Source organism: Carassius gibelio, chromosome B3 (genome assembly GCF_023724105.1).
Source record: "Carassius gibelio isolate Cgi1373 ecotype wild population from Czech Republic chromosome B3, carGib1.2-hapl.c, whole genome shotgun sequence".
Taxonomy (NCBI): domain Eukaryota; kingdom Metazoa; phylum Chordata; class Actinopteri; order Cypriniformes; family Cyprinidae; genus Carassius; species Carassius gibelio.
In genome coordinates this window covers 459,614-485,431 of record NC_068398.1, presented here as the reverse complement: position 1 = coordinate 485,431, position 25,818 = coordinate 459,614, and the positions used below count along the sequence as shown (strand labels likewise).

The window sequence follows — 25,818 nt, the reverse complement described above, 5'->3', positions numbered from 1 at the left end:
GATCAGAGGGTCACTGCAGTCACCCGGATCCAGTACGTATCCAGACCAGATGGTGGATCAGCACCTAGAAAGGACCTCTACATCCCTGAAAGACAGCGGAGACCAGGAAAACTAGAGCCCCAGATACAGATCCCCTGTAAAGACCTTGTCTCAGAGGAGCACCAGGACAAGACCACAGGAAACAGATGATTCTTCTGCACAATCTGACTTTGCTGCAGTCTGGAATTGAACTACTGGTTTCGTCTGGTCAGAGGAGAACTGGCCCCAACTGAGCCTGGTTTCTCCCAAGGTTTTTTTCTCCATTCTGTCACCGATGGAGTTTCGGTTCCTTGCCGCTGTCGCCTCTGGCTTGCTTAGTTGGGGTCACTTCATCTACAGCGATATCATTGACTTGATTGCAAATAAATGCACAGACACTATTTAACTGAACAGAGATGACATCACTGAATTCAATGATGAACTGCCTTTAACTGTCCTTTTGGATTGAAACACTGTTTTCCTAATGAATGTTGTTCAGTTGCTTTGACGCAATGTATTTTGTTTAAAGTGCTATACAAATAAAGGTGACTTGACTTTATAAGTAGACTTCGTATCATTATTATATTATCATTATTTGTTAGTTTCTTTTCCCCAATTTAAATTTTTACAGAAACAGTGATTGACCAAAAAAGCACCACTACCGTTCCTAAGCTCAGATAAAATGACTAATATGCATTGAAACATGGTTATCAAGTTTGAATTCTAAATACTAAAGTTCTATGATTTAAAAAAACCTGTCTGGTGAGTAAAGGTATAAAAAAAAATACTGTCAAATTATGGCTGGCTGTCATGTAAAAAAGCACAATAATATCCTTTAAATGATAAAGCGAAATGAAATATAACTTTTTGACATTGTTCTTTATGAAGGAACTCCATCTTTGAGATGATCTGAATCGCACAGTTGGTTATGAAGACGTTATTCACTGTGAAATGTGTAGATTGTTACAATGAGAGTCAGAGACGTTCTGAACCATATGCAGTATATTTTATAAGAGAATGGTTATACAGGCAGAGATCGGAGAACAGCAAGTATTTCAGGGACATATCCAAATACAGAAACGTTAACAAGCAAGAGTTCGAGGAAGGCGGCAGAGAATCCAAGGCAGTATACACAATCCAAAATCAGACATGGGAAGAACAAACACAGGTAAAGCGCTCGGAAATGCTAGACAGGGCTAAACAAGACTTTGCCAAGACTGAGTGTGATTGTTCTGATTATATGTGTGTGTGTGTGCAATCAGTCCCAGGAATAAGGCAGGATGGGAAATGGAGTTCGAAAAAGGGGATGGAAACCAAAATGCCACAGTCCTGAGTGGAGTGTCCTCTATTGGAGTTTATGAGTTCTCCAGCTAATGATCGTGACATAGATAATGCTTCTTTGTCATGTCACTTTTAATGACAGATTTATCCAGATATTTTACTGCTTGATGCATTATTGTCTCATTTGGTGATGATGTGAATCAGATCTGAAAGTGCTGGATCTAAAGATGTTCTACTTACTGTGAATGTTTTTTGTATGACTGTGTAGAGAAGAAGATTGATTAAAACCCTTCCCATGTGCAGTGCAGTGATATGGTTTCTCTCCGGTGTGAATCCTCTCATGTGTTTTTAGATGTCCTGACTGACTGAATCTCATATCACAGTGTGAACACTTGTGAGGTTTCTCTCCAGTGTGGATCCTCTCATGTGTTTTCAGATTTGATGACATACTGAATCTCTTGTCACAGTGTGAACACTTGTAAGGTTTCTCTCCAGTGTGAATCCTCTCATGTGTTTTCAGATTTGCTGACTGATTGAATGTCTTGTCACAGTGTGAACACTTGTGAGGTTTCTCTCCAGTGTGGATCCTCTCATGTGTTTTCAGATTTGATGACATACTGAATCTCTTGTCACAGTGTGAACACTTGTATGGTTTCTCTCCAGTATGAATTCTCTCATGTGTTTTTAAGTCTCCTGAATTATTGAATATCTTGTCACAGTGTGAACATGTGTAAGGTTTCACTCCAGTGTGAATCCTCTCATGTGTTTTCAAGTCTCCTGAATCATTGAATCTCTTGTCACAGTGTGAACACTTGTAAGGTTTCTCTCCAGTGTGAATCCTCTCATGTATTTTCAGGTGTCCTGTCCGACTGAATCTCTTGCCACAGTGTGAACACTTGTAAGGTTTCTCTCCAGTGTGCATCCTCTGGTGATGTTTTAAACCGCCCGCTGAAGTAAAAGTCTTCTCACACTCAAAGCACATGTAATCTCTCACACCAGTATGTATTTTCTGATGTTCTTTAAAATGGTGTAGATATGAAAAACTCTTTCCACACAAATGACATGAATGTGGTTTCTCCTTTGTATGAACTCTTAGGTGTGTTTTCAGGACTGAAGCCCACAAAAATGTTTTTCCACATTGATCACATGTGTACAATTTCTCTCTAGTGTGGATGTTCAAGTGATCCTTAAGGTTTGCTAAGTGTTTGAAACGCTTTCCACACTGGTCACAAGTGAATGGTTTCTCTTCTGTATGAATTCTCATGTGAACATTAAGATTATATTTCGATGTCAATCTCTTTCCACACTGAGTGCAGGTGAAATATCTCTTGGCTCTTGTTTTCTTTAAAAAAAATGTTTTTTCTCCATTTTTAAAGTTATTTTTCTCTTCAACTTCACTCAAATCTTCATTTTGCTCATTTTCTTCAATCAACTCTAAAATAAATGCAAAAACAGTCAATTTGTCAGTAACTCAAAACATATTGGTATGTAAATGTTAACATGTACATTTAGTCATTTAGCAGATGCTTTTATCCAAAGCAACTTAAAAATGAGGACATTGGAAGCAATCAAAAACAACAAAAAGAGCGACATAAGTGCTATAACAAGTCTAAGTCAGGTTAACACAGTACACGTAGCATGGACTTTTAAATAAAATAAATAAATAAAAAGAAAACCGATAGAATAAAAAAAAAAATAGAACAAGCTTGTGTTAGAGGTCTTTACACACACACACACACACACACACACAATAGTTTACTTGCAGAATGCAAGCTTCTAGAGGGCACATAAGTCTGAAGTAACAAATTTAGGTAAATGGGTGCAGAGCCAGTGGTAGTTTTTTAGGCAAACATCAAGTGCAGCCAGGAAGCCAGTGCAGATTGATAAACAGAGGTGTGACATGTAATCTTTTTGGCTCATTAAATATTAATCTTGCTGCCGCGTTCTGAATTAATTGTAAAGGTTTGATAGAATTGGCTGAAAGACCTGCCAAGAGGGCATTGCAATAGTCCAGCCTGGACAGAACAAGAGCTTGAACAAGGAGTTGTGCAGCATGTTCCCAAAGAAAGGGCCTGATCTTCTTGATGTTGAATAAAGCAAATCTGCAGGATCGGACAGTTTTAGCAATGTGGTCTGAGAAAGTCAGCTGATCATCAATCATAACTCCAAGGCTACTGGCTGTTTTTGAAGGAGTTATGGTTGATGTGCCTAACTTGATGGTGAAATTGTGATGAAACGATGGGTTTGCTGGAATCACAAGCAGTTCTGTCTTGGCAAGGTTGAGTTGAAAGTGATGGTCCATCATCCAGGAAGAAATGTCTGTTAGACAAGCTGAGATGCGAATAGCTACCGTCGGATCATCAGGATGGAATGAGAGGTAGAGTTGAGTGTCATCAGCATAGCCATGTTTCTGAATGACAGAACCTAATGATGCCATGTAGACAGAGAAGAGAAGTGGTCCAAGAACAGAGCCCTGAGGCACCCCAGTAGTTAGATGTTGTGATTTGGACACCTCACCTCTCCAAGATACTTTGAAGGACCTATCTGATAGGTAAGACTCAAACCACTAGAGTGTGGTTCCTGAGATGCCCTTTGCCAGTAGGGTTAATAGGAGGATCTGGTGGTAAACGGTGTCAAAAGCAGTGGACAGATCAAGCAGGATAAGTACTGAAGATTTGGACACAAAGTGAGGAAAATGTTTTAAAAAGCATGCGAGAGTTAGATGAATTGTTAATTTTGTTATGGTAGGATTTCATTTTAGCAGTGGAGACATTAGCAGAGAAGGAAAATAGGAGTGAGTGATACACATTAAGGTCAGTAGTATTTTTGGATTTGCGCCACAGCGTTTCAGCAGCTCTAAGCTTAGAACAGTGTTCGCGTAGAAAATGAGAAATTATTGGAGAGTGCTGCAGGTGTAGCAGTGTCCTCTGGTTTGATCCAGGTCTCTGTTAGGGCCATGAGATTAAGCTTTGAAAAAGCTAAATTAAATTTTGTTTACAAGCCAGGACTCTTATCAAATGTGAAGTTTGGAAAAAACTGGACATTATATGCATGAATTACAACAACTTCCTCTTTCATAGTATTAACAGCATTTAGTAAATGTTGCTAGCATGTTTAGCACACAATGGCATATTTTACTGTGTTGCTAATAGTGCATCACAGTGTTAAATGTCACATCCTATTGCCAGTAGGTGGTGCCATAACCATAAACGAGTATGAGCGTTTAGATATCTTCAGGCTAGGACTCTAATCAAATATGTGAAGTTTGAGACATATTGGACATTGTATGTATGTGTTACAACAACTTCCTGTTTGATGGGGTTAATAGCATGCTTTAGCACTGAGCTATGTGTTGCTAGCATATTTGAACATGTTTCTAACATGTTGCCAGCCTATTTAACACTTGTTGATGCTTTTTAAATATATTTCTATGTGCTATGAGTTCAACTGAATTTGGGCATGGGTATGTGTTAAGGACATAACACCAATCAAACGTGTGAGGTTTGGGGCAGATCAGACATTGCAAAACAAAGGTTGTCAGGACGCCAGGGACAAGCCTTTCGACGAAAACTCAATTTCACATTGCACAGCAAATCTAAAGATGATCTGATTAAAACAGTAGGAGGAGTTTGTTAATGTACGAGGCCTGAAAATGACAAAAACTGCCCAAAAAATCATTCAGGAAAATAAAAAATAATTTTGAACAAGGAATTTTTTTTTATAGGTAATGGTTTGTTACACAACCAATTCTGAAACCCTTAGATGTACATTTTCATATAAAACCCATATAAAACTACTTGAAAGTGTTTAACCATCAGTATTATGAATGAAGAATAAATACCAACCTGTTAGTTCTTCAGTATCTTCAGTGTGTTTGATTCTGCAGGGTTCTGGATCTTCCATCTCCTCTCTTTCCTCTTTAATAAACTCAGTCTTTACAGATTTATTCCTGAAGCTTTGATGCTCGTCTTCAATTGTAAATGGATTGGAATATTCCAGCTGAATTTCTGTGTGGAAGAAGATTTGCCATAATCAACAAGAAATCTAGAAGTGTGTTCTCTTTGTAAATCATTAAATCACTATATTAAAATAGTGTAGAGCACATCAGTTTAAACTGCTCGATCAGTAACACTGCTCTCGCGAGTGCTAGTGCACATACTCTATGTATTTCTAAATAACAGTAAGAATGAATGTGTCTGTGAAAACAGCAGCTAGATGGAATGTGCTCGAGCACACGGCCTGGGATGCCATCAGGACCCCACAGCCTTGCGGATATTTACCCATCGGAAGGATCGGATTACATCCGCGACAGAGTGCGCTCACATCTTCACATTTTCACAAATAGCTGTCAGCTTTGCCTCACCAATGTGTTACATTTGAGGGCTGCAGTCGGGAAAAATTTAAGAAAAACACTAGTTAAAATATTTGATGAAAATTAAGTAGGCCTACTTATGAAGTTATGTGCGTTTCTTAGAATTAATTCAAGCAGGATAAATGTCATTCCACCAGCTGGGCACAGTCCAGGAAAAGGTCCGTGAGAGTGATTCTGAACTTCTTTGGGATGGCACCACAAGGCGTCGTTCACTTGCAGAGCGCAAACTTCTGGAGGACACATAGGATTTAACCAGTGAGTTTAGGTAAGTTGGTGCCGTGCCAGTGGTCGTCTTGTAGGCAAGCATCAGTACCTTGAAATTGCTGTGAGCGGCTACTGGTAGCCAGTGTAACCTGATGAGGAGAGTAGTAACGTGAGTTTTTTTTGGCTCATTGAAGACAGCCCTCGCTACTGCATTCTGGATCATTTGCAGAGGCTTGACAGTACATGCAGGAAGAGCCAGGAGAGCATTACAATAGTCCAGTCTGGAGAGAACAAGAGCTTGGACAAGAAGTTAGGTGACTTGCTCTGACAGGAAGGGTCTAATCTTCCTAATGTTGTATAAGGCAAATCTGCAGGACTGGGTCATTGTAGCAATGTGGTCAGTGAAGCTTAACTGATGATCCATCACAACTCCTAGGTTTCTGGCTGTCCTCGAAGGAGTTATGGTTGACGAGCCCAGCTGTATAGAGAAGTTGTGATGAAGCAATGGGTTAGCTGGAATCACCAGGAGTTCTGTCTTCGTAAGGTTAAGCTGAAGGTGATGGTCATTCATCCAGCTAGAAATGTCACTCAGACAGGCTGAAATGCGAGCAGCTACCGTCGGGTCATCTGGCTGGAATGAGAAGTAGAGTTGGGTGTCATCAGCGTAGCAGTGATAAGAAAAGCCATGCTTCTGAATGACAGATCCTAAAGATGTCATGTAGATGGAGAAGAGAAGTGGTCCAAGTACTGAGCCTTGAGGAACCCCAGTAGCAAGGTGCTGTGACTTAGAAACATCACCCCTCCAAGACACACTGAAGGATCTGTCAGAGAGGTAGGACTTAACCCACAGGAGAGCAGTTCCAGAGATGCCCATCTTTCTGAGGGTGGACAGGAGAATCTGGTGATTAACAGTGTCAAAAGCAGCAGACAGGTCCAGTTAGATGAGTACCGAGGATTTTGAAGCTGCTCTTGCTAGTCGCAGGGCTTCAGTAACCGAGAGCAGAGCAGTCTCAGTTGAGTGGCCACTTTTGAAGTCAGATTGGTTGCTGTCCAGGAGGTTGTTCTGTCCAAGGAACATAGAGAACTGGTTGAACACAGCTCACTCAAGTGTCTTAGCAATGAATGGAAGAAGGGATACCGGTCTGTAGTTTTCAAGAAGCGCTGGATTTAGAGATGGTTTCTTGAGCAGTGGGATTACCCGAGCCTGCTTGAATGCTAAGGGAAATGTTCAAGAGTGAAGAGAGGAGTTGATAATGTTAATTTTGGAGACGTCCATCTCTGAGAGTGGGGAGAAGGAGGATAAAGAGTTGTCCTCAGTCTGCGGTGTGGAGAATTGGTCACTGATGGATCTTGTCTTATTTGTGAAGAAAACTGCAAAGTCATCCGCTGTAAGAGTCGATGGAGGAGGTGGTGGTGGCGGATTAAGAAGAGAAGAGAAAGTTTTGAAGAGTGTCCGCTGTTTTAGCCGTGAAGACATTTGCAGAGAAGGAAGAGAGGAGAGATTGATACAGACTGAGGTCAGTAGAGTTTTTTGATTTCTGCCATTTCCTCTCTGCAGCCCTGAGTTTAGAGCGATGTTCACAGAGAACCTCGGACAGCCAGGGGGCAGACGGGGCAAGGCGTGCTGGTCTAGACAACAAAAGTTGTCCAAGCAAGATGTTAAAGTGGAGCAAAGAGTGTCCGTAGCACTCTTCGTGTCCAGAGCAGAAAACTGATTATACCGGTTTTCCGGTTTATGAGTTTTTTTTTTTTTTTTTTTTCATGCATAATCAGGTGTACAATGCATTTTAATGCATTTTCTGCTGGTTGATATTCCAAGATGTGCTTGCGGCTAATGTGCTGGAGCAAATTGCTCGTGTTGCCGCCTTTGGCGACAATTTTAGCCCAACAGCACTATTATATGTATATGCATAGTTTGCCTGCAGTGCATATGCAGTCCGCAGCACAGACTCATTGTGCTTTCACCCAGGACGTGTTTGCAGTCCGCTACTGATCCCGGTCTGTTCATTGTTTTGATTTCATATTGTAAGTCTTTTATCACAGAACAGTGACAATCTTTCATATAGACATTAGTTTAAACTCAATAAATATAAACAACGCATTATTCATGCCTTTTACTTCTAGGTTTGTGTAATAAGCTGCTCAAGCAAGCGGAAAAACATTTAAACACAATAATTAGCCTACTTATCTTGTTAAAATATTTAAAATTAAAACACCACAGACAGAAACAGTCTAGTGCATTTTGCATTTAAATCTTTATCACAAGCAATCCCACGGGTCTTAATGAACTTTGTTTTTCTGCTTCCATAAAAGTGAACATATATACTGTTTTCCTTGTTTATCTGGAAGTGCTCTTGTTCTTGTTTTAAACCTAGCCAAAATCCCATGTGACTGCGTTTCCATGTCAATCCATGTAAATTTTTCCCGCGAACAATGCGTTTTCACTTTAATTCAGTGCCTGCAGCACAGCAAAAATAGACAACAACTGCTGCAGAGCACCGCTCCTGGAACACACTGACGCACCTCAACCTCGCGCAGTTGGAATCCGTTAATACGCACAGCAGCTGGACATGTGTGAAACAGGCGTTATCACGTAACACCAGAGCACTGCTGAGTTTACCCTTAGCACGCCTCGGAGTCGCTGCAGAAGTGCAACATTGTAAAGGGTCCTTCTGAAACAGTGTCTCGCGGCCGCGGCGCAGCATAACGTTCGTTCCGAACGCTGAGTAATTAAATACACTGGTATGGCAGTATATTCAAAATTAACATCGTAACAACATCAGTAAAAATAGGAAATTTATTTTCTTCTCCTAGCAATCTTTCCTGTGGTGTGCCACAAGGCTCTGTTTTAGTTCCTGTCCCTTTTTGTCTTTATCTTCTCCCTTTGGGTTCCATTTTTAGGAAACAATGTTTCATTTCGCTGCTATGCAGATGATATACAAATCTACATGCCTGTATCTAGGAAAAATAATAGTTCTCTAGGCAACTTAACAGCATTTCTTGAGAATGTGAAAGCTTGCCTTGCCAATAATTTTCTTTTTCTGAACTCCGACAAAACAGAAGTCATTGTTTTAACTTCTCAGAATCCAGGCCAAGAAATCACCTTTACTTTGAATCTCTTAGTTCATCTCTCCCCAAGTATGGAATCTATACTTTCCCTATACTTTGGTAAAGGGGCGTAGCCATCTTCTCAGAAGTGAGGGGGGCAGAAATGATATATACAGTATGTATGTATGTGTGTGTGTGTGTATATATATATATATATATATATATATATATATATATATACACACATGCTTCATCTTAGCCTAATCACAAATTACTGTAATTATATTACTCCTATAGCTTAATATATTTAATGCATGTCTACATTAACAAAATAATGAAATTAGATACAAATATCCACATTTCTGCGACAATACAATATGGTGCAAGTTATTACAGTAAATCAATGGTAAATGATGGTGATTTGTAGATTAAAAAGTCTTCTGATTGTTGCGTGCACTGTTTCTACAGTTTATCAGTTATTAAACACTATATTATATACTACAGCACCTTTCTCTGTTAGTCAACACTGTGATGTTTGTATGTGGGCCTGACCGCTTCACTAACGCTAGCTAAAGCCTGACTTCATCTTCATGTGAAAGATCACGGACTGTCTGTGACCTCCATTGTTATTTGAAAAGGTTAACTTTAACAGATGAAACCAGATCGGCCGACCTGTACACACTCACAATCTCACAGGATTCCCATGGTTTCGTTCTGCTTTTGGCAAAGTATGTTAACATCAAGATATGACAGATTTTTGGTCCACATGATCTTTAGGGTGTGAAGTATTAATATATGCATTCACAGTCATTCAGTTTTGTTTGCGTGTGGTCACATAATGAGTAAACATGCTGATGGTCACAATAGTGACCGCTGGGATAACAGTGAACGTAGGTCTACTATATAAATCCAAATTACACGAACATGTTGCAGTGACTGAATTGAAGTTCAAATGTTCCAAATAAAGTTACAATATTTAGGGATGCACTGGTTGACCAGCCATAAACCATGACCTGTCTTTTTTTTTTTCTTTTTTTTTTTTTTTACCTTAAAATTACATCGACTTAATTTGATTTAAAAATCACCTGCTGTAGCACACTGAGAAACAGTGTTTCATTCACCCAATTAAAACATTTTAGAGTAATGATTCACATCTATATGTACATTTCTTTTACTTGAGACAATAGTTATTTATATTTCATTGGCTCAAGTAAAAAAAAAAATTATAGATGTGAATCATTACCCTAATTTTTTTTTATTGGATGAATGAAACGCTGCAGCTTTGTTTTATTCACACCAACATTTCATTTGAACATTTTGGAATAATGTATTGATATAGCATACTTTTATTTAGTCTCACTGGGAAAGACCTTTTTTAATTTAAAACCAAATGTAAAAACTAAAACAAACACTGAATGCTGATTAAGAAACCTCTTATTGACTGTGTGTTGATTGTGTTGTGTGGATTGTAGAATTGTGCAGTTATTGAGTTTAATTTCACATGATTACAGTTAATCTTTTATTTAAGGCCAGTTCTCTGTAGTTTCAACACAATTCAGAAACAGAAGCTAAAGTCTGATGTCAGTGTCATCTGTGTTTGGACTGAATGTAGTCTTACTGTGCAGTTACTGCTGTTCATTTCAGATGGTTACACTGTAAAAAGTTTAACTATTATTTACTCAATTTTTTTGGTGAAACATTTTTACACTCAAAAAAATTGAGTAAATTTTAAAGCTGTGAAATCAATGAAATATACTGTTTAAATTGAGTAATTGTCAGTAAAAAAATTAAGTAAATCTGAATAACTGAATTTTTTTATATGAGAAATAAAATTAATTAGATATAATCAAAATTATAAAACACCACAACTGTAATTCTATGTAAAATAAACAAAAAATATTGAGTAGATATAATTGAAATATTGGATGAAATTTAACCAAAAAAATGTGCTACGTTTACTACATGTAAAAGTGAATTTAACTTAATATTGGACTATAAATTATCAAAATGTTGCATTCACTTTTTTTTTTTACACTATTTACCCTTTATAATTAATATAATAAAACCAAATAAAGAAACACATTTTTTATTGAAAATTTATTTGTCAATTAAACATAAGACAAAGTCTAAAATCAACCTTTGAAACATCTTATCCATTTTAATATTCCAGTAAATTGCAAAAATTAAAACTGTAAAGTAGCCATAAGGGAAATGATTAAACCTTATGAAACATTTCATCCATCTTAGTATTCAAGTAGATTACATGTAAAATACGATAGCCGTAAGAGAAATGACATCTTTGTTCCTGGTGCATACCAGCCATTTGCAGTCACACTCAACATTAAACCATAAAAAAAATAAAAGCAACACTTACATCAATATTAAAGGGATAGTTCACCCAAAAAGATGATGTTGTCATAATGTACTCGCCCCCCCCCCCCCCCCCCCCCCCCCCGGGTTGTCCCAAATCTGTACGAATTTCTTTCTTGTGTTGAACACAAAATATATTTTAATGAATGTTGGTTAACAGATAGTTGAAAGTTGCCATTGACTTCCATGGTAGAAAAAAAAAAAAAGTATACTATGCAAAGTCAATGGCAACCTTTAACTGCGTTAACCAACACTTTTTAATACTTGGCTGAATGTCCCGTCACTTCACTTAAAATATCTTTTGTGTTCAACAGAAGAAAGAAACTCGTACAGGTTTGGGACAAATTGAGGGAGAGTAAATTATGACAAAATCATCTTTTTGGGTGAACTATGTCTTCAACAGAATTACAGAAACACTTCCATCAGGAATACCCATTCTGTGGGATGATCATGAACCACTACTATGCAAGAAGATAATTTTTTAACCTCTGAACATTAACAGAGTTTTGGAGGATCCAGCTCAAGAAACAGTTTTTGGAACAACTCAAGTGAGTACAGGTCCTTCTCCAAAAATTAGCATATTGTGATGAAGTTCATTATTTTCCGTAACGTAATGATAAAAATTAAACTTTCATATATTTTAGATTCATTGCACACCAACTGAAATATTTCAGGTCTTTTATTGTTTTAATAGTGTTGATTTTGGCATACAGCTCATGAAAACCCAAAATTCCTATCTCAAAAAATTAGCATATCATGAAAAGGTTCTCTAAACGAGCTATTAACCTAATCATCTGAATCAGCTAATTAACTCTAAACACTTGCAAAAGATTCCTGAGGCTTTTAAAAACTTCCAGCCTGGTTCATTACTCAAAACCGCAATCATGGGTAAGACTGACCTGACTGCTGTCCAGAAGGCCATCATTGACTCCCTCAAGCGAGAGGGTAAGACACAGAAAGAAATTTCTGAACGAATAGGCTGTTCCCAGAGTGCTGTATCAAGGCACCTCAGTGGGAAGTCTGCGGGAAGGAAAAAGTGTGGAAAAAAACACTGCACAACAAGAAGAGGTGACCGGACCCTGAGGAAGATTGTGGAGAAGGACCGATTCCAGACCTTGGGGGACCTGCGGAAGCAGTGGACTGAGTCAGGAGTAGAAACATCCAGAGCCACCGTGCACAGGTGTGTGCAGGAAATGGGCTACAGAGAAGCAGCACTGGACTGTTGCTCAGTGGTCCAAAGAACTTTTTTTGGATGAAAGCCAATTTTGCATGTCATTCGGAAATCAAGGTGCCAGAGTCTGGAGGAAGACTGGGGAGAAGGAAATGCCAAAATGCCTGAAGTCCAGTGTCAAGTACCCAAAGTCAGTGATGGTCTGGGGATGCCATGTCAGCTGCTGGTATTGGTCCACTGTGTTTTATCAAGGGCAGGGTCAATGCAGCTAGCTATCAGGAGATTTTGGAGCACTTCATGCTTCCATCTGCTGAAAAGCTTTATGGAGATGATTTCGTTTTTTAGCACGACCTGGCACCTGCTTACAGTGCAAAAACCACTGGAGAATGGTTTACTGACCATGGTATTACTGTGCTCAATTGGCCTGCCAACTCTCCTGACCTGAACCCCATAGAGAATCTGTGGGATATTGTGAAGAGAAAGTTGAGAGACGCAAGACCCAACACTCTGGATGAGCTTAAGGCCGCTATCGAAGCATCCTGGGCCTCCATAACACCTCAGCAGTGCCACAGGCTGATTGCCTCCATGCCACGCCGCATTGAAGCAGTCATTTCTGCAAAAGGATTCCCGACCAAGTATTGAGTGCATAACTGAACATAATTATTTGAAGGTTGACTTTTTTTGTATTAAAAACACTTTTCTTTTATTGGTCAGATGAAATAAGCTAATTTTTTGAGATAGGAGTTTGGGGTTTTCATGAGCTGTATGCCAAAAGCATCAGTATTTAAACAATAAAAGACCTGAAATATTTAAGTTGGTGTGCAATGAATCTAAAATATATGAAAGTTTAATTTTTATCATTACATTAAGGAAAATAATGAACTTTATCACAATATGCTAATTTTTGGAGAAGGACCTGTATTTGTGGGTCTTGGGATATCTCAAATCCAATGTGACTCCCAAAAGATAGCAGCAGGCTCTGCTGTGATTCCCAAGATTACATCACTGACTGCCCCATCATTGTCCCGATGGATGTAGATTTTTATGACCTCCTCTGTCAACTCTGCGTGTACGAAGACGGGTAGATCAGCTGAACCCTACAGGCAAATTTTTAAGATAACTGGTTAGAGCTAGCATTCAAACCTGAATGTTACAAGAAAGTGACAAATACACAAAACAAATAGCACCTGAAGAAGCAAACATTCTGTTGGACCATATGACAGGTAAAATCTCAAACAAAGTTTACTAGGGGGAGGAGTTGCAAAAATTAACAGCATTCTTCTTAACAAGAGGACAGATTAATTTTCTACATAGGGACATTTATTTTTAACAATAAACCTAAAAGAAAAATGAAAAGAGACCAACTGCGAGCTTCTATGCTGTAAATCAATGCTATAGGCTTTTATTGAGGTCCGCATTATTTCAAACAATTTCTTTATAAACATGTTTAATATTTAAGTAAAATGACTAATGGTTTTGAAACAAAAAAAGCTTGTTTAATTGCACTACTTGAAAAAAAATATGCATTGCATTAACCCTCACACTCAACCCTTAACCCTCTAAATAATTCTGTGGCTTAGTAAATAATACAGTAATATTTAACTTTATTAACTTAATAAAATCTCTGAATATAGTTTACTTGATTATACAAAAGATGGCTTTCCTGTAGCTCAAACAGTAGAGCATCGGCGCTAGCAAAAATTGATAAAATTGTAAATGTGTACCTTGAAATGCAATGTAAGTTGCTTTGGAAAAAAGCGTCTGCCAAATGCATAAATGTAAACATATTAACTGACTAAAAATACAACAGTTTATTTTATCTAAAATGTACAGTTATATTTTATTTTTTCCACTAAAACAATTTAGTATTTGACTAACAAATTTTTCATTTATAATACACATAATATATTTGTGAAATTTCTATCAAACTATTTAAGGATGGAAAATTAAACTGATCTGTTTCAAGGAACAAAAATATTACTTAATTCAAATCAAAATGAATATATTTAAACACACTCTTAAGAAATTTAGTAAGTTCACTCAATTAAAACAACGTACCCCTCACCCAGCCTCGGCTGTCCTTCAATACCCACCAGGTCTGGATTTGTTACATTAAAAAGCTTAATGTTTTCAAACTTTTGACCGATATTGTATGTCATAAGTTTCAGTGTACTAGAATGATTTTACAACGGAGCATATAGTGGGAGCTGATTAAAACGCACCAGTCTATGTTATGTCCACACCATTTTAAATACTTTTGCATGGAGTATTTGTAGTGGTGATTTAAGAGCTCATACTTGTGTTCATGTAGTAATTATGATGTTTTACAACAACGTGACAGCTTTTTACAAGACAGAATGTCATTTGAAAGTTCATAAATGATGTGTTCCCTTTTGACAAGCCACTGACCCCAAAGGGGAACCTGTACAAAATCGTTTTCCATTGGGCATGTATAGTTGCTGGACCACGGTTACACTTATCGTTAGACTTTCAAATGGCGGTTGAAATAAACGGTGATCCAAATAGTACGAACGTTAACCCACTCCAAAAAAAAAAAAAAAAAAAAACTAACATACATATGGCTGCCCCACTAACTAACTTCGAAAACTACACTGTTATGTACACGTACACACGGTCAATGTTTAATCAACTTTTGAATACATTATTGCAAATATACATAGTTATAAAATGACTACGTTACTTACAGGAAATTCGAGTAATGCTGTTCACGTCGTAGCTGAGAAAAGCAGTCCTTCAGTGACAGGTGCCTCTTGTTTGAGCCGCGAAACTTGTTAAACTTCTTAAGATGACGCAAAATACAAACACAATTGTTAGGAAATCCTTAATAATTAACTTCTGAATTAAACATTACAAACATAATTAGTATTAACTAGCTGGATAAATTACATAACGTACCACAATATGAGAGGAGTGCGGGTCTTGCCGTTGCTGAGGAAAGCCGTCCTTCAGGTGACTTCGATTAAGCTACGAAACTTGTTGAATATGACGTAAAATACAAAGACAATTGTTAGGAAATGCTTAATAATTATTAACTTTTTAATAAAGTGTTACAAACGTAAGTAGGATTAGCTGACTAACGTTACTTACCAGGAGCTGTGAGGTGTATGTATGGCTAGTCGACGTCGCTGCTGAGGAAAGCAGATTTTTTTTTTTTTCCTGCGGAGCTGCACACGTGATCACTTTAGCCGCGAAATTTACTCAATTTATTTAAACTTTCATTTATTAAGCTGGAACTTTATTTAGGAAAATTGGTAGGAAATACTTAATAATTTTAGTTCTAAAACAGATCAGTACAAGTAAATAATTATCAAATATTTCTATTAGAATTCACCAGAAATATTGAAGGTATATTAAAAATATAATTAGTTAGTTAAATACTTATTTATTTTCATTACATAAACTTAAATAATATATGTAAATTTTAGAGAAATTATTTGTTGGATTTTTAATTATTATTTTTAATCTGACCCACTCAAAATATCACTTAAATGATTTCAAAAGATTTTATTAAGTTAATATAGCTCTTTATTTTTGTGAAATTTACTAAGCCACTGAATTATTTTTTAAAGTGGGTTACGGTTATTGTTTTCAATAGCCAAAAGCCAGTTTAGCCAATTAAACACCAAATAAACATCTGGTTTATGCACATTTTCCTTCTTTCTTGTTTGTTGCTTAAAGAAAAAAAACCTGAAATCTGTATCGGAGTTGGCCATGAAAAATCATGATCGTGCATCCCTAAAAATATTGATGTTGATCAAAATGTTTAAAATAGCTGAGATATATAAAATATGTTTATTACAGCAGAAATGTGTTAATCCAGTACAATTTAAAAAATAATAATTTGATTATTTCCTAGGGTTACTAATGTCGTCATTTGGATATTTTCATGTCCTGAAAAAAAAAAAAAAGGATTAAATAGGTTAACCTTGCTTTGTCGAATACACTGCTGCTTTATTCTAAATTACCCACTAAACACCAACAGATCTGTTTTGAATTAACGTTTGAACTTTTTTTTGTGATTTCTGTACAGATGTGTTTTCGAGGGAATCGTGTGCGTCTTCTCTCTGATTTATAGCTCAGGCGTGTGTGTTCTCCAGGAAACCGAATGTTTCCCCTTCGATGACATCACTCGCGTGAGGAGCAGTGTGTTTGAGCACCTGATCTCTGTTAAAACATGATGAAATACTGCACTGATTTAAAGTTCAAATGTTACAAATAAGCACCGAACCGATTCTTTTGATGATTGATTCTGAACTGATTCTGTGCTAATGTTATGAGCGCGGGTAAACCGAAGGCTTGAATCAAGGACAATCATCACCAATGACGCCATTATGTTAAGCTCAGCTTTTTCTTCAAACAGTTTATTTGATCGAACTGTCCGAAAGAACCGGTTCACTTGAGCACCTGCTCCTTTGCCCCTTTTGTCAAAGAAAAATGTCCTCCCATTTTTATTGTAATAACATTCCCTTTTGTGAATGCCTGCCCACGCCCAATCATAATATTAATACAATTTATTAATAATAATTTAGCTGTAATTACAATTACCAACATGATGACCGTTCACCTGACGATGACCTCACCTGACCGGGACGATTCCTCACGCCGCACGCGCATGTTTTAATTGTTAGAGGATATTTTCAACACCGTGGAAGCTGGTAAGTGGTGTTTCATTCTCAGCGAAGTGATTTTGATGTGTATTTACTCATTATTATTTTACAAGAACGATGTGATGTGAGAACATGCAGATATGTTGTTTATATTGCTGTGTGTAGCCTGTAGTGTAGAGTAACACTAGCTGTTTGAGGGAGAAAAGTTTCACAGGCATCGAGGGGTCTGGTCTTTTTTATGTTATTTGACTAAACTTTTATTATATTGCAGTACTTATTTATTTTTTAACACCTTGAGTGCCTAAAAAATAATTATCAAAATACTGGTAAGACTTATTCAGATTTTCTCATTCTCTGAAGTATCATTACAAAAATAAAAACAATTCAGAAATTAATTAAAATATAATTATATTTTAAATGTGACGCAAATATTTTTTTTCTACAATAGCAACAGACAGCAAGACCACTTTAGCCTGTAAACTCAATAATATCTCTCTGAAAATAAATGTAAAAATATCAATGTCAATAAAAAATGCATAATATAACTTAAGTGCAGTGTGAAGAATATGAATAACACATGTAGCCTGTCATTTGTTAACATCGCAAAGGTGTTCAATTTTAGATAACAACAACTACAACAGTAATAATAATATTAATCACTATATTCCAGTGTATCAGTTTTTTAATGTTTTGTATCAATATTTAAGGTGGACTTATTGATTAGGTGCAAGAGTAGAAGTGATGGTTAAAATAATATAATAATGCTGAAATAGTAAATTGAGTCTTGTTCCTAGATGGACAGAGAGTGGAAACTAATATCAGATGAGGAGATGGAGATAGTGGAAGATAAAGAGGGAAATGTAGAGGCACAAGTGACAGAAAGAGAGCAGGTAACAGCAAGCCAGGAGACAGAGGCTGGTGAGAAAGAGGCACAAGTGTTTTCTACAGTTTTTACTAAAACCGCTGTTCTTAATTATTCTGTAGAACAGAGAAGAAAATGCCATCAGGTTGGGACAATTTAAGACATTTCAGTTTCTAATCCCAGAGCTATTATTATTTTACACTTAAAATTGTCTTCTCTATTGTGTCTTTTTCAAAACTGCATCAAATCATTTGCTGCTGTATCAATACATAACCATCCATATCTATATGTGAATCAGCAAGGAATGCATCACAATATATTGCTGTATTGAACAGCGCCATTTAAAGCCTTGTTCCATGTGTAAGCCCTCTCACCCGGGTCCTCTCTGATGCTCCTCGCGGGGCTCGAACCCGGGTCTCAGGCATGGGAGGCGGACGCACTAACAAGGAGGGTAAATGGTTACAGCCACTAGCATCTGTGCCCCGTTTATACTTTGAGCACCTGCCCCTCCAAAGGTCTCTGCACGGCCCTGTTCAGAGGGAGTCAGCCACGGTTAAAAAGTTATCTGCTTAAGTCATTTGTGGATTAATGCGTATTGGAGACATGAACCGTTTAAAACGCCAACCCTTTAAAGTTTGGGCATATTGTTTGTAAACTGCAAATGATTAATTAATTAAAAACAAAGTAGTTGATATGCTGTGTTGTTTTTGTTGTTTAGAAGCAGTAATATGCAGTTATTAGCCGTGTCCACTGTATTTTTTTGTTGGTTTTCATGAGACCCCCCTTGAAATGACCAGGATCCCCCATTGCCCCCCCAATCACAATTGTCTGGAGCCGCCACTGCAAATAAATTACACTATTGATGTTGTGATGCTGGTAGCACTATATGAATACTTGATGATACATGTTACAAAAACCATTCTGATATATGTTGTTGGTTGTATTTTATCTCACTATTCCTGTCAATATTGTATAAGAGCTTTTAATGAATGTGATCAAACAGTTTAAAATAGCTGGTCTGAGATATATGTCTATGACTGAAGAAAGGTGTTCATTCAGTACACACATTTCCCCACCGGTCACTACTGTGACCGACCATTAATAATTATTGATTATTTCAAAGGGTTATTAATGTTACATTATTGTGATATTTTCATGTCTGGAAAAAAATGGGATTAAACGAGTTAAATGACATTTTGCCAATACTTTCCTATTTACTGCAATACTAAAAAAAAAAATCTATTGTTAATACAGATTACAAAATAAAAAATAAAAAACAACAGTGACCAAAACAATTGTTCTGCCTCCGTTACACTTTCCTAAACAATGAAAAACTGTGAATTACTCACCTCTCCTCGAAAGACTCGACTGGACTCCACAGCTGCGAAAGCTGCTTCTTCTTCTTCTGTGGGGTTATTAGAGAGGTGTAGAACAGATTTGAGGTGTATATCGCCACCTCCTGTGCTGGAGGGAAGGGATATCAGTCTAGGAGTGCATATTCTGTTCTTCAGTGCGCTATTTGTCATGGATTTTAAAACGGGATTTATAATTTAATATAATATATATCATTTGAAATTATATGTGGGTGTGTGTTTGGTTGTACATACACATATATGCTGTTTGTTGTTTTGGTGTTTGGTTTGGTGTTATACTAGAATCATTATTATACTCTTATACCTTTTGTTCTTTAATATTTTGAAAAGTTTTTAGCTTTATTTTTGTAAAATTTAATTTCATTCAAGTTTTTACAATTAGTTTTTAATTTGTCATATTTTTTGTTTAATTTCTTTATTTTTTTTTTATGTGTATAGGTAGCATTTATAAAGTTTTAACTTTTAGTTTTTGATCTGTTTTTAGTTGTTTTAGTACAACAATTGATTGCTTCTGTTGTCCTCATTTATAAATTGCTTTGGATAAAAGTGTCTGCTGAATGACTAAATAATAATAATAACAATAACAATAATAATAATAATAATAAGTTTACCTGATCCTTGATTTTAGGGGTGCTCCGATCACGATCGGCCGATCGTTATGCGCATCTCGTCAGTAAAGCCGGTTTTCTAATCAGCGGTTATTACATCAGGTGTGTGATTTCACATAGAGTAGCTGTTAATACACAGAGCCGTTGTTAATAGAGAAGATGCGCAAATCCACTTCATTTTCAGCGTTTTTTGGCGCATCTTCTCAGTTAACAACGGCTCTGTGTAGTAACAGCTGCTCTATGTGAAATCAGGCACCTGATGTAATTAACCGCTGATTATATAACCGGCTTTACTGATGAGATGCGCATTAACGATCGGCCCGATCGTGATCGGAGCACCTCTACTTGATTTGTATTTTATACATTTCTGATTGTAAATTCTTTGCATCCCATATGCAATATTGCACTGTGGCGGGGGGGGGTATGGTTTAGCGAAGTCTGCAGCGGGAGAGAGAATCAGGAGACGAGGAAACTATCAACACCTGTCTCTTGTTTCAGTAATTGGCGCGGAGAGAGGACCAGGCCTGGGCTTTGGTTTATGTTTGCTTTTTATTTGTGCACGACAGTCGTCTGCGAGGGGCTGTTGCACTCTTTTGTGTTTATTTTTGTAATTAAAGTCCACCGGTTCCCAGACGCACTGCTGCTCGGCCCTCCACCAGCTGGGTGATCTCCTCCGCGGTGCCTGGTGGTGACATTGGACGGCCCCGGTGGATGGCGACGGCTCCTCCGGTTTTGAGCAGCCGGCAGGAGTCCCCCATTCCCTGCTTATCCCCGTTCAGGTGTACGGCAGCAGGCTCCGGCTCTCTGGCGAACGGCACCAAATCCTCCACTCCCTCACGGACGGCAGCCGCCCCTCCACATCACGGGTGGCCGGCAGCGAGCTCGCCCGTCGACGGCAACCCGCTCCAGCCCACCGCCTCGAGCGTCCATGGCGGCACACTCCTCGCCTGCTCGATGGCACCGCGGATTCACCCCAGCGGCGGGAGATCTTCTGCAGCGCGACCCTCCTTCTCCCGGGCTTCGGCACCACTGTAATATTAAAACCTTCATATTCATCTGGAAGAAGGAGGCAGGAACCGGCGGACAATCAAATAAAGACTTTAATTACAAAAATAAACACAAAACAGCACGACAGCCCCTCGCTGACCACTGGTGCGCACAAAAAAAAAAACATAAACTAAAGCCCAGGCCTGGTCCTCTCTCCGCGCCAATTACTGAAACAAGAGACAGGTGTTGATAGTTTTTGCCCAAACCACTCACTCACTTATTAGAAAACTTAAAACACAATTATAAAACCTACCTTCAGTTCTTATTCTCTGAAACTTTAATAACAATCCTTCTCTCCACATCATATTATAAGCCTTTTTAATATCTGTATAGACTCAAACTAACACCTCCTTCATTGATAACAGTTTCTAGCCTTAGTAATGCATCTAATGCAGATCTACCAGGTCGAAAGCCAAATTGATAAGGTGTTATGGATTGTTTGCTTTCAAGGAGTGACGTCAGGGGCTGTCGCCGGCCAACTTGTTGGTGTTTTGTCAATATATGCTTCAGACACAAGTCATGACGAGGCATTCACCATATTGAACAGCTGGTTTCATCTGGTTCAACTGCCCAGGTCACGAGCTGCAGAAAATGACAGGATACAGACAACAGGGAAGCAGATGAAGCACCCAGAACCGTGACAGTACCCTGTCAGGCTCTCAACGGGACAGGCAGCGACTGGAGTAACCCTGCTGGAGGTCGAATTGGAGCCCTTACCGGCAGCACAAGCAGGACATGCCGACACAAACTGACGAGCGTCCCAAACCATAAAAGGCCAGCAGAAGTGCTGCTTGATTAAACTACAGGTACGAGCCGCAAGCTAGCACGGATGAGTGAGCCCACTGTAGGACATTAATTCGGACCGATTCTGGCACAAACAACAGGCCCTCAGGGAACCCCGCCGGAACTGTGACGTTGCGAAGAGGCAAGTGGACTCTGGACTCCATCCCTCAGGTGACCACTGCTACCACCCGATCGGGGGGCAGAATGGTCACTAGGAGGATGAATCTTGCGTCAGCCTCAAAGATCCGTGAAAGTGCATCAGGCTTAACATTTTTGGACCTCTGATGGTAGGAGATGTTAAAATTGAACCGACCGAAGAACAATGCCCAGAGAGCCTGTCTGGAATAAAGTCTGCGCCCTCTAACCAGTGGCGCCACTCCTCCAGTACCAACTCAACAGTCAGTAACTCCCTATTCTTGATGTCATAATTCCGTATCGAGGGGGTAAAAGTCAAGTCAAGTCACCTTTATTTATATAGTGCTTTAAACAAAATACATAGCGTCAAAGCAACTGAACAACAATCATTAGGAAAACAGTGTGTCAATAATGCAAAATGATAGTTAAAGGCAGTTCATCATTGAATTCAGTGATGTCATCTCTGTTCAGTTAAGTCAACGATATAGCTGTAGATGAAGTGACCCCAACTAACCAAGCCAGAGGCGACACCGGCAAGGAACCGAAATCGGTCCATCGGTGACAGAATGGAGAAAAAAACCTTGGGAGAAACCAGGCTCAGTTGGGGGCCAGTTCTCCTCTGACCAGACGAAACCAGTAGTTCAATTCCAGGCTGCAGCAAAGTCAGATTGTGCAGAAGAATCATCTGTTTCCTGTGGTCTTGTCCTGGTGCTCCTCTGAGACAAGGTCTTTACAGGGGATCTGTATCTGGGGCTCTAGTTGTCCTGGTCTCCGCTGTCTTTCAGGGCAGTAGAGGTCCTTTCTAGGTGCTGATCCACCATCTGGTCTGGATACGTACTGGATCCGGGTGACTGCAGTGACCCTCTGATCTGGACACAGACTGGATCTGGTGGCCACGGTGACCTCGGAACAAGAGAGAAACAGACTAATATTAGCGTAGATGCCATTCTTCTAATGATGTAGCAAGTACATCGGGTGTTATGGGAAGTGTTTCCCATAACACCCAAGTGCCAAAGGATGTTCTGTCCATGGAGGCTATGGTTGCAGTGGAATTAGATATTATCAGGTTTTGTCAAAAAATAAGGTTTCCGGAAAAACTGGCCAATTTGAAGGAGACTATGTAAGGAGGACGAGTCACCTCTACAATCCAGGATGGTGATCTCATTAGGGTTGGAGGATGGCTTAGTAGAGCAGCTATGCCAGTCAAAGCAAAACATCCAGTTATATTGGCTAAAGATCAACACATCTCCAATCTTATTCTCTTTCATGTACACCAAGAAACAGGCCATGGTGGATGAAACCATATGCTTTCTTGTCTGCATCAGAAATATTGGATTCCTGGTGCCTGTGCTGCCATTAGAAAGGTTTTGTCTAGGTGCGTTATCTGTCGTAGATTGTCTGCTTCACCTGGACATCAGAAAATGGCTGACCTTCCTTACAATAGAATAACTCCTGATGAGCCTCCTTTCAGTCGAGTTGGTTTATACTGCTTTGGACCATTTGAGGTTAAACGTGGAAGAGCTGTGGTCAAGAGGTATGGGCTCATTTTTACATGCTTGGCGATGCGTGCCATACACCTTGAGGTTCTTTCATCTTTGGACACAGACTCCTTTATCAGTGGTGTTAGAAGGTTTGTGGCAAGACAGGGTCAAGTCCTTGAAATCCTCTCTGATAATGGTACTAACATTGTGGGCGCTGAATGTGAATTGAGGGAGGCCATTGAGAATCTGAACAGTAACCTCATAAATGACGTGCTGTTACAAAAAGGTGTGAAATGGGATTTCAATCCCCCAGCAACATCACACCATGGAGGTGTTTGGGAAAGATTGATCCAGTCAGTTCGTAAAGTGCTAAACTCCATTTTGAAGACTCAGACTCCGGATGAAGAAGGCTTGGTGACAGTGTTTTGCGAGGTTGAGGGGATTGTTAATGGCCGTCCAGTAACAAAAGCATCAACAGACTCTGAAGACTTGGAGTCATTGACTCCTAACCATCTACTTCTGCTTAAATCATGGCCGTTGTTGCCACCAGGATTGTTTGAGAAGGAGGATGTTTATGCTCGTCGTCACAGGAAACAAGTGCAGTATATGTTGGATTTGTTCTGGAAGCGCTGGGTGAAGGAGTGCCTTCCTGGACTTCAGGAGCATCAGAAGTGGAATACTGCTAAAAGAAACTCTGTTCCAGGAGATCTCATCGTGTTAGTGGATAATATGGTGCCTCACAATACTTGGATTACAGGAAGAATTGTAGATACTGTTCCGGACAAATATGGACTGGTGCGAAGTATACTGATTAAAATTAAAACCAGTTATCTGAACAGGCCAATAACTAAAGTCTGCCTTCTGCAGGAAGCAGATGGGCAGTGAAGGTCTTTGGATACAGTGGATATTAATTTTGACTTTAAAGGACTAAAAGTTCACTTTAATGTCTGTCTCCCACAAGGTGGTTCTGGTGGTCAGTTATTACTATGAAATAATTTTGGGCCGGAATGTAGGAGCCATACATTTGGGTTTGATTAGTCTTTTATGATATTTCCTCTTTTCTATACTGTTGTGTATGTGCACGCGCATAGTGTTGTTATTGGTTTCTGTGGGTGTCACTGGGGGTGTGGTGTCTGTATTAATGCGTGTTTGCACACCTGTGTGGTGGTGGGTGTTTGGATTATGGAGTGTGTTGATAAACTCTGTTGACTGTCGCCATCATCTTCTGTTACTGCACTGTCTGAGGTATCTTTGCACGGCTTATGAAATGCATCAATTCAAGTAAGTGTTGGTTCTTGCTAAGTTTGTGAAATGGAACAATAAAGACGTCCCATCATGTGCAATGGTTCAGTGTGACGCGTCTTCAGTGTAAACCCACATGTCTTAGCCTGCAGCGGCTTTAGATAAGTTTTAATGTTTGTATGCCGCAATAGTACATATGGCAATGTTTTTGCAACAGCTCCAAGTCTCATACACAGTGTCACCATCTAAATCAGTTCACTTATTTGTTCACTCCTTTCTGATATAGTCCAGTCAACTGCCATACACTATTTAGGGATCAGTGAATGAGTGATTTTGGACGCAAGCACTAGTTTGTAGTCTACACTGGGATGAGTGTCCATCTGAATGGACTGTTAAATCACTGGCTCACTCGATTAATTAAAAAACTGATTCATTCAAGAAAAGAAACACGTGTTACTATGCACTGTTGTTTAAAATCAATAGCATATGCATATGTACTGATATTCAGATTAGTATATTGCTTGTGCAATGAATATAAAAACATAAAAAATACATTATTTCTTCTTTAATTGCTTGAATTATAAGGGAATTCTAATGGTATTCTAACAAGAATGAATCACGCAGTGAATGATTCTGGACCGTCCAAACATGTTTCTATTTGTTTTTGCAAAGTCCATGATTTTACTATCGTCTCTCAGTCCCTCACAGTCACACATTCAGCACAATAACATTGTCATGGAGATCTTTAAATTCTAATGAAAGGAAAAATCCTACCTTTTCTGTTGTCTTTGCAATGGTTTCAGGCACTCATGCACATAATAATGACATATATCCGAGTCAACGAGACGAAGAGAAAGGCATAAGGAATGGACTGTAGCACAGCCCAAGAAACTGAACATCAGTGTGAGGTTATGATTATGTGCCAGCAGAGGGAGACAGAGTAGATCTGATCTGTCTTCACAGTGCTGTCTGCTGAAGAACTGATGCTGAGAGAGAGAGAGAGAGAGAGAGGGAGGGAGGGAGAGAGAGAGGGAGACAGAGAGAGAGAGCGAGAGGGAGAGAGAGGGAGAGAGAGACAGAGACAGAGAGAGAGAGGGAAGAGAAAGACAGAGACAGAGAAAGAGAGAGAGAGACAGACAGAGAGAGAGAGAGGGAGAGACAGAGAGCGAGAGAGAGAGAGAAAGACAGAGAGCGA

General features: G+C 38.9%; 1 protein-coding gene across 3 annotated transcripts; it reads right to left on the bottom strand.

The window, feature by feature from the left end:
- Positions 1-1,002: 1,002 nt before the first annotated feature.
- Positions 1,003-25,653, bottom strand: LOC127952190 (zinc finger protein 664-like). Of its 3 annotated transcripts, XM_052550588.1 has the most exons (4): positions 19,304-19,632; positions 18,329-18,483; positions 5,145-5,306; positions 1,003-2,733 (listed from the first exon to the last, which is right to left on the bottom strand). In XM_052550588.1, the coding sequence occupies exons 3-4, from the start codon at positions 5,200-5,202 to the stop codon at positions 1,532-1,534; spliced, it is 1,260 nt and encodes a 419-aa protein (XP_052406548.1). In that variant the 5' UTR covers positions 5,203-5,306; positions 18,329-18,483; positions 19,304-19,632; the 3' UTR covers positions 1,003-1,531. The 3 variants fall into 3 exon arrangements, with proteins under 3 accessions (XP_052406548.1, XP_052406550.1, XP_052406549.1); XM_052550590.1 differs by lacking the exons at positions 18,329-18,483; positions 19,304-19,632 and adding an exon at positions 25,398-25,653; XM_052550589.1 differs by lacking the exon at positions 18,329-18,483.
- Between the last annotated feature and the right edge of the window lie 165 nt (positions 25,654-25,818).

Excerpts from the sequence above, each read along its gene's own strand:
- LOC127952190 (XM_052550590.1), bottom strand. The coding sequence starts at position 5,202 with ATGGAAGATCCAGAACCCTGCAGAATCAAACACACTGAAGATACTGAA. Across the intron at positions 2,734-5,144 it reads AGATACTGAAGAACTAACAG|AGTTGATTGAAGAAAATGAG; the intron begins GTTGGTATTTAT and ends CATTTATTTTAG.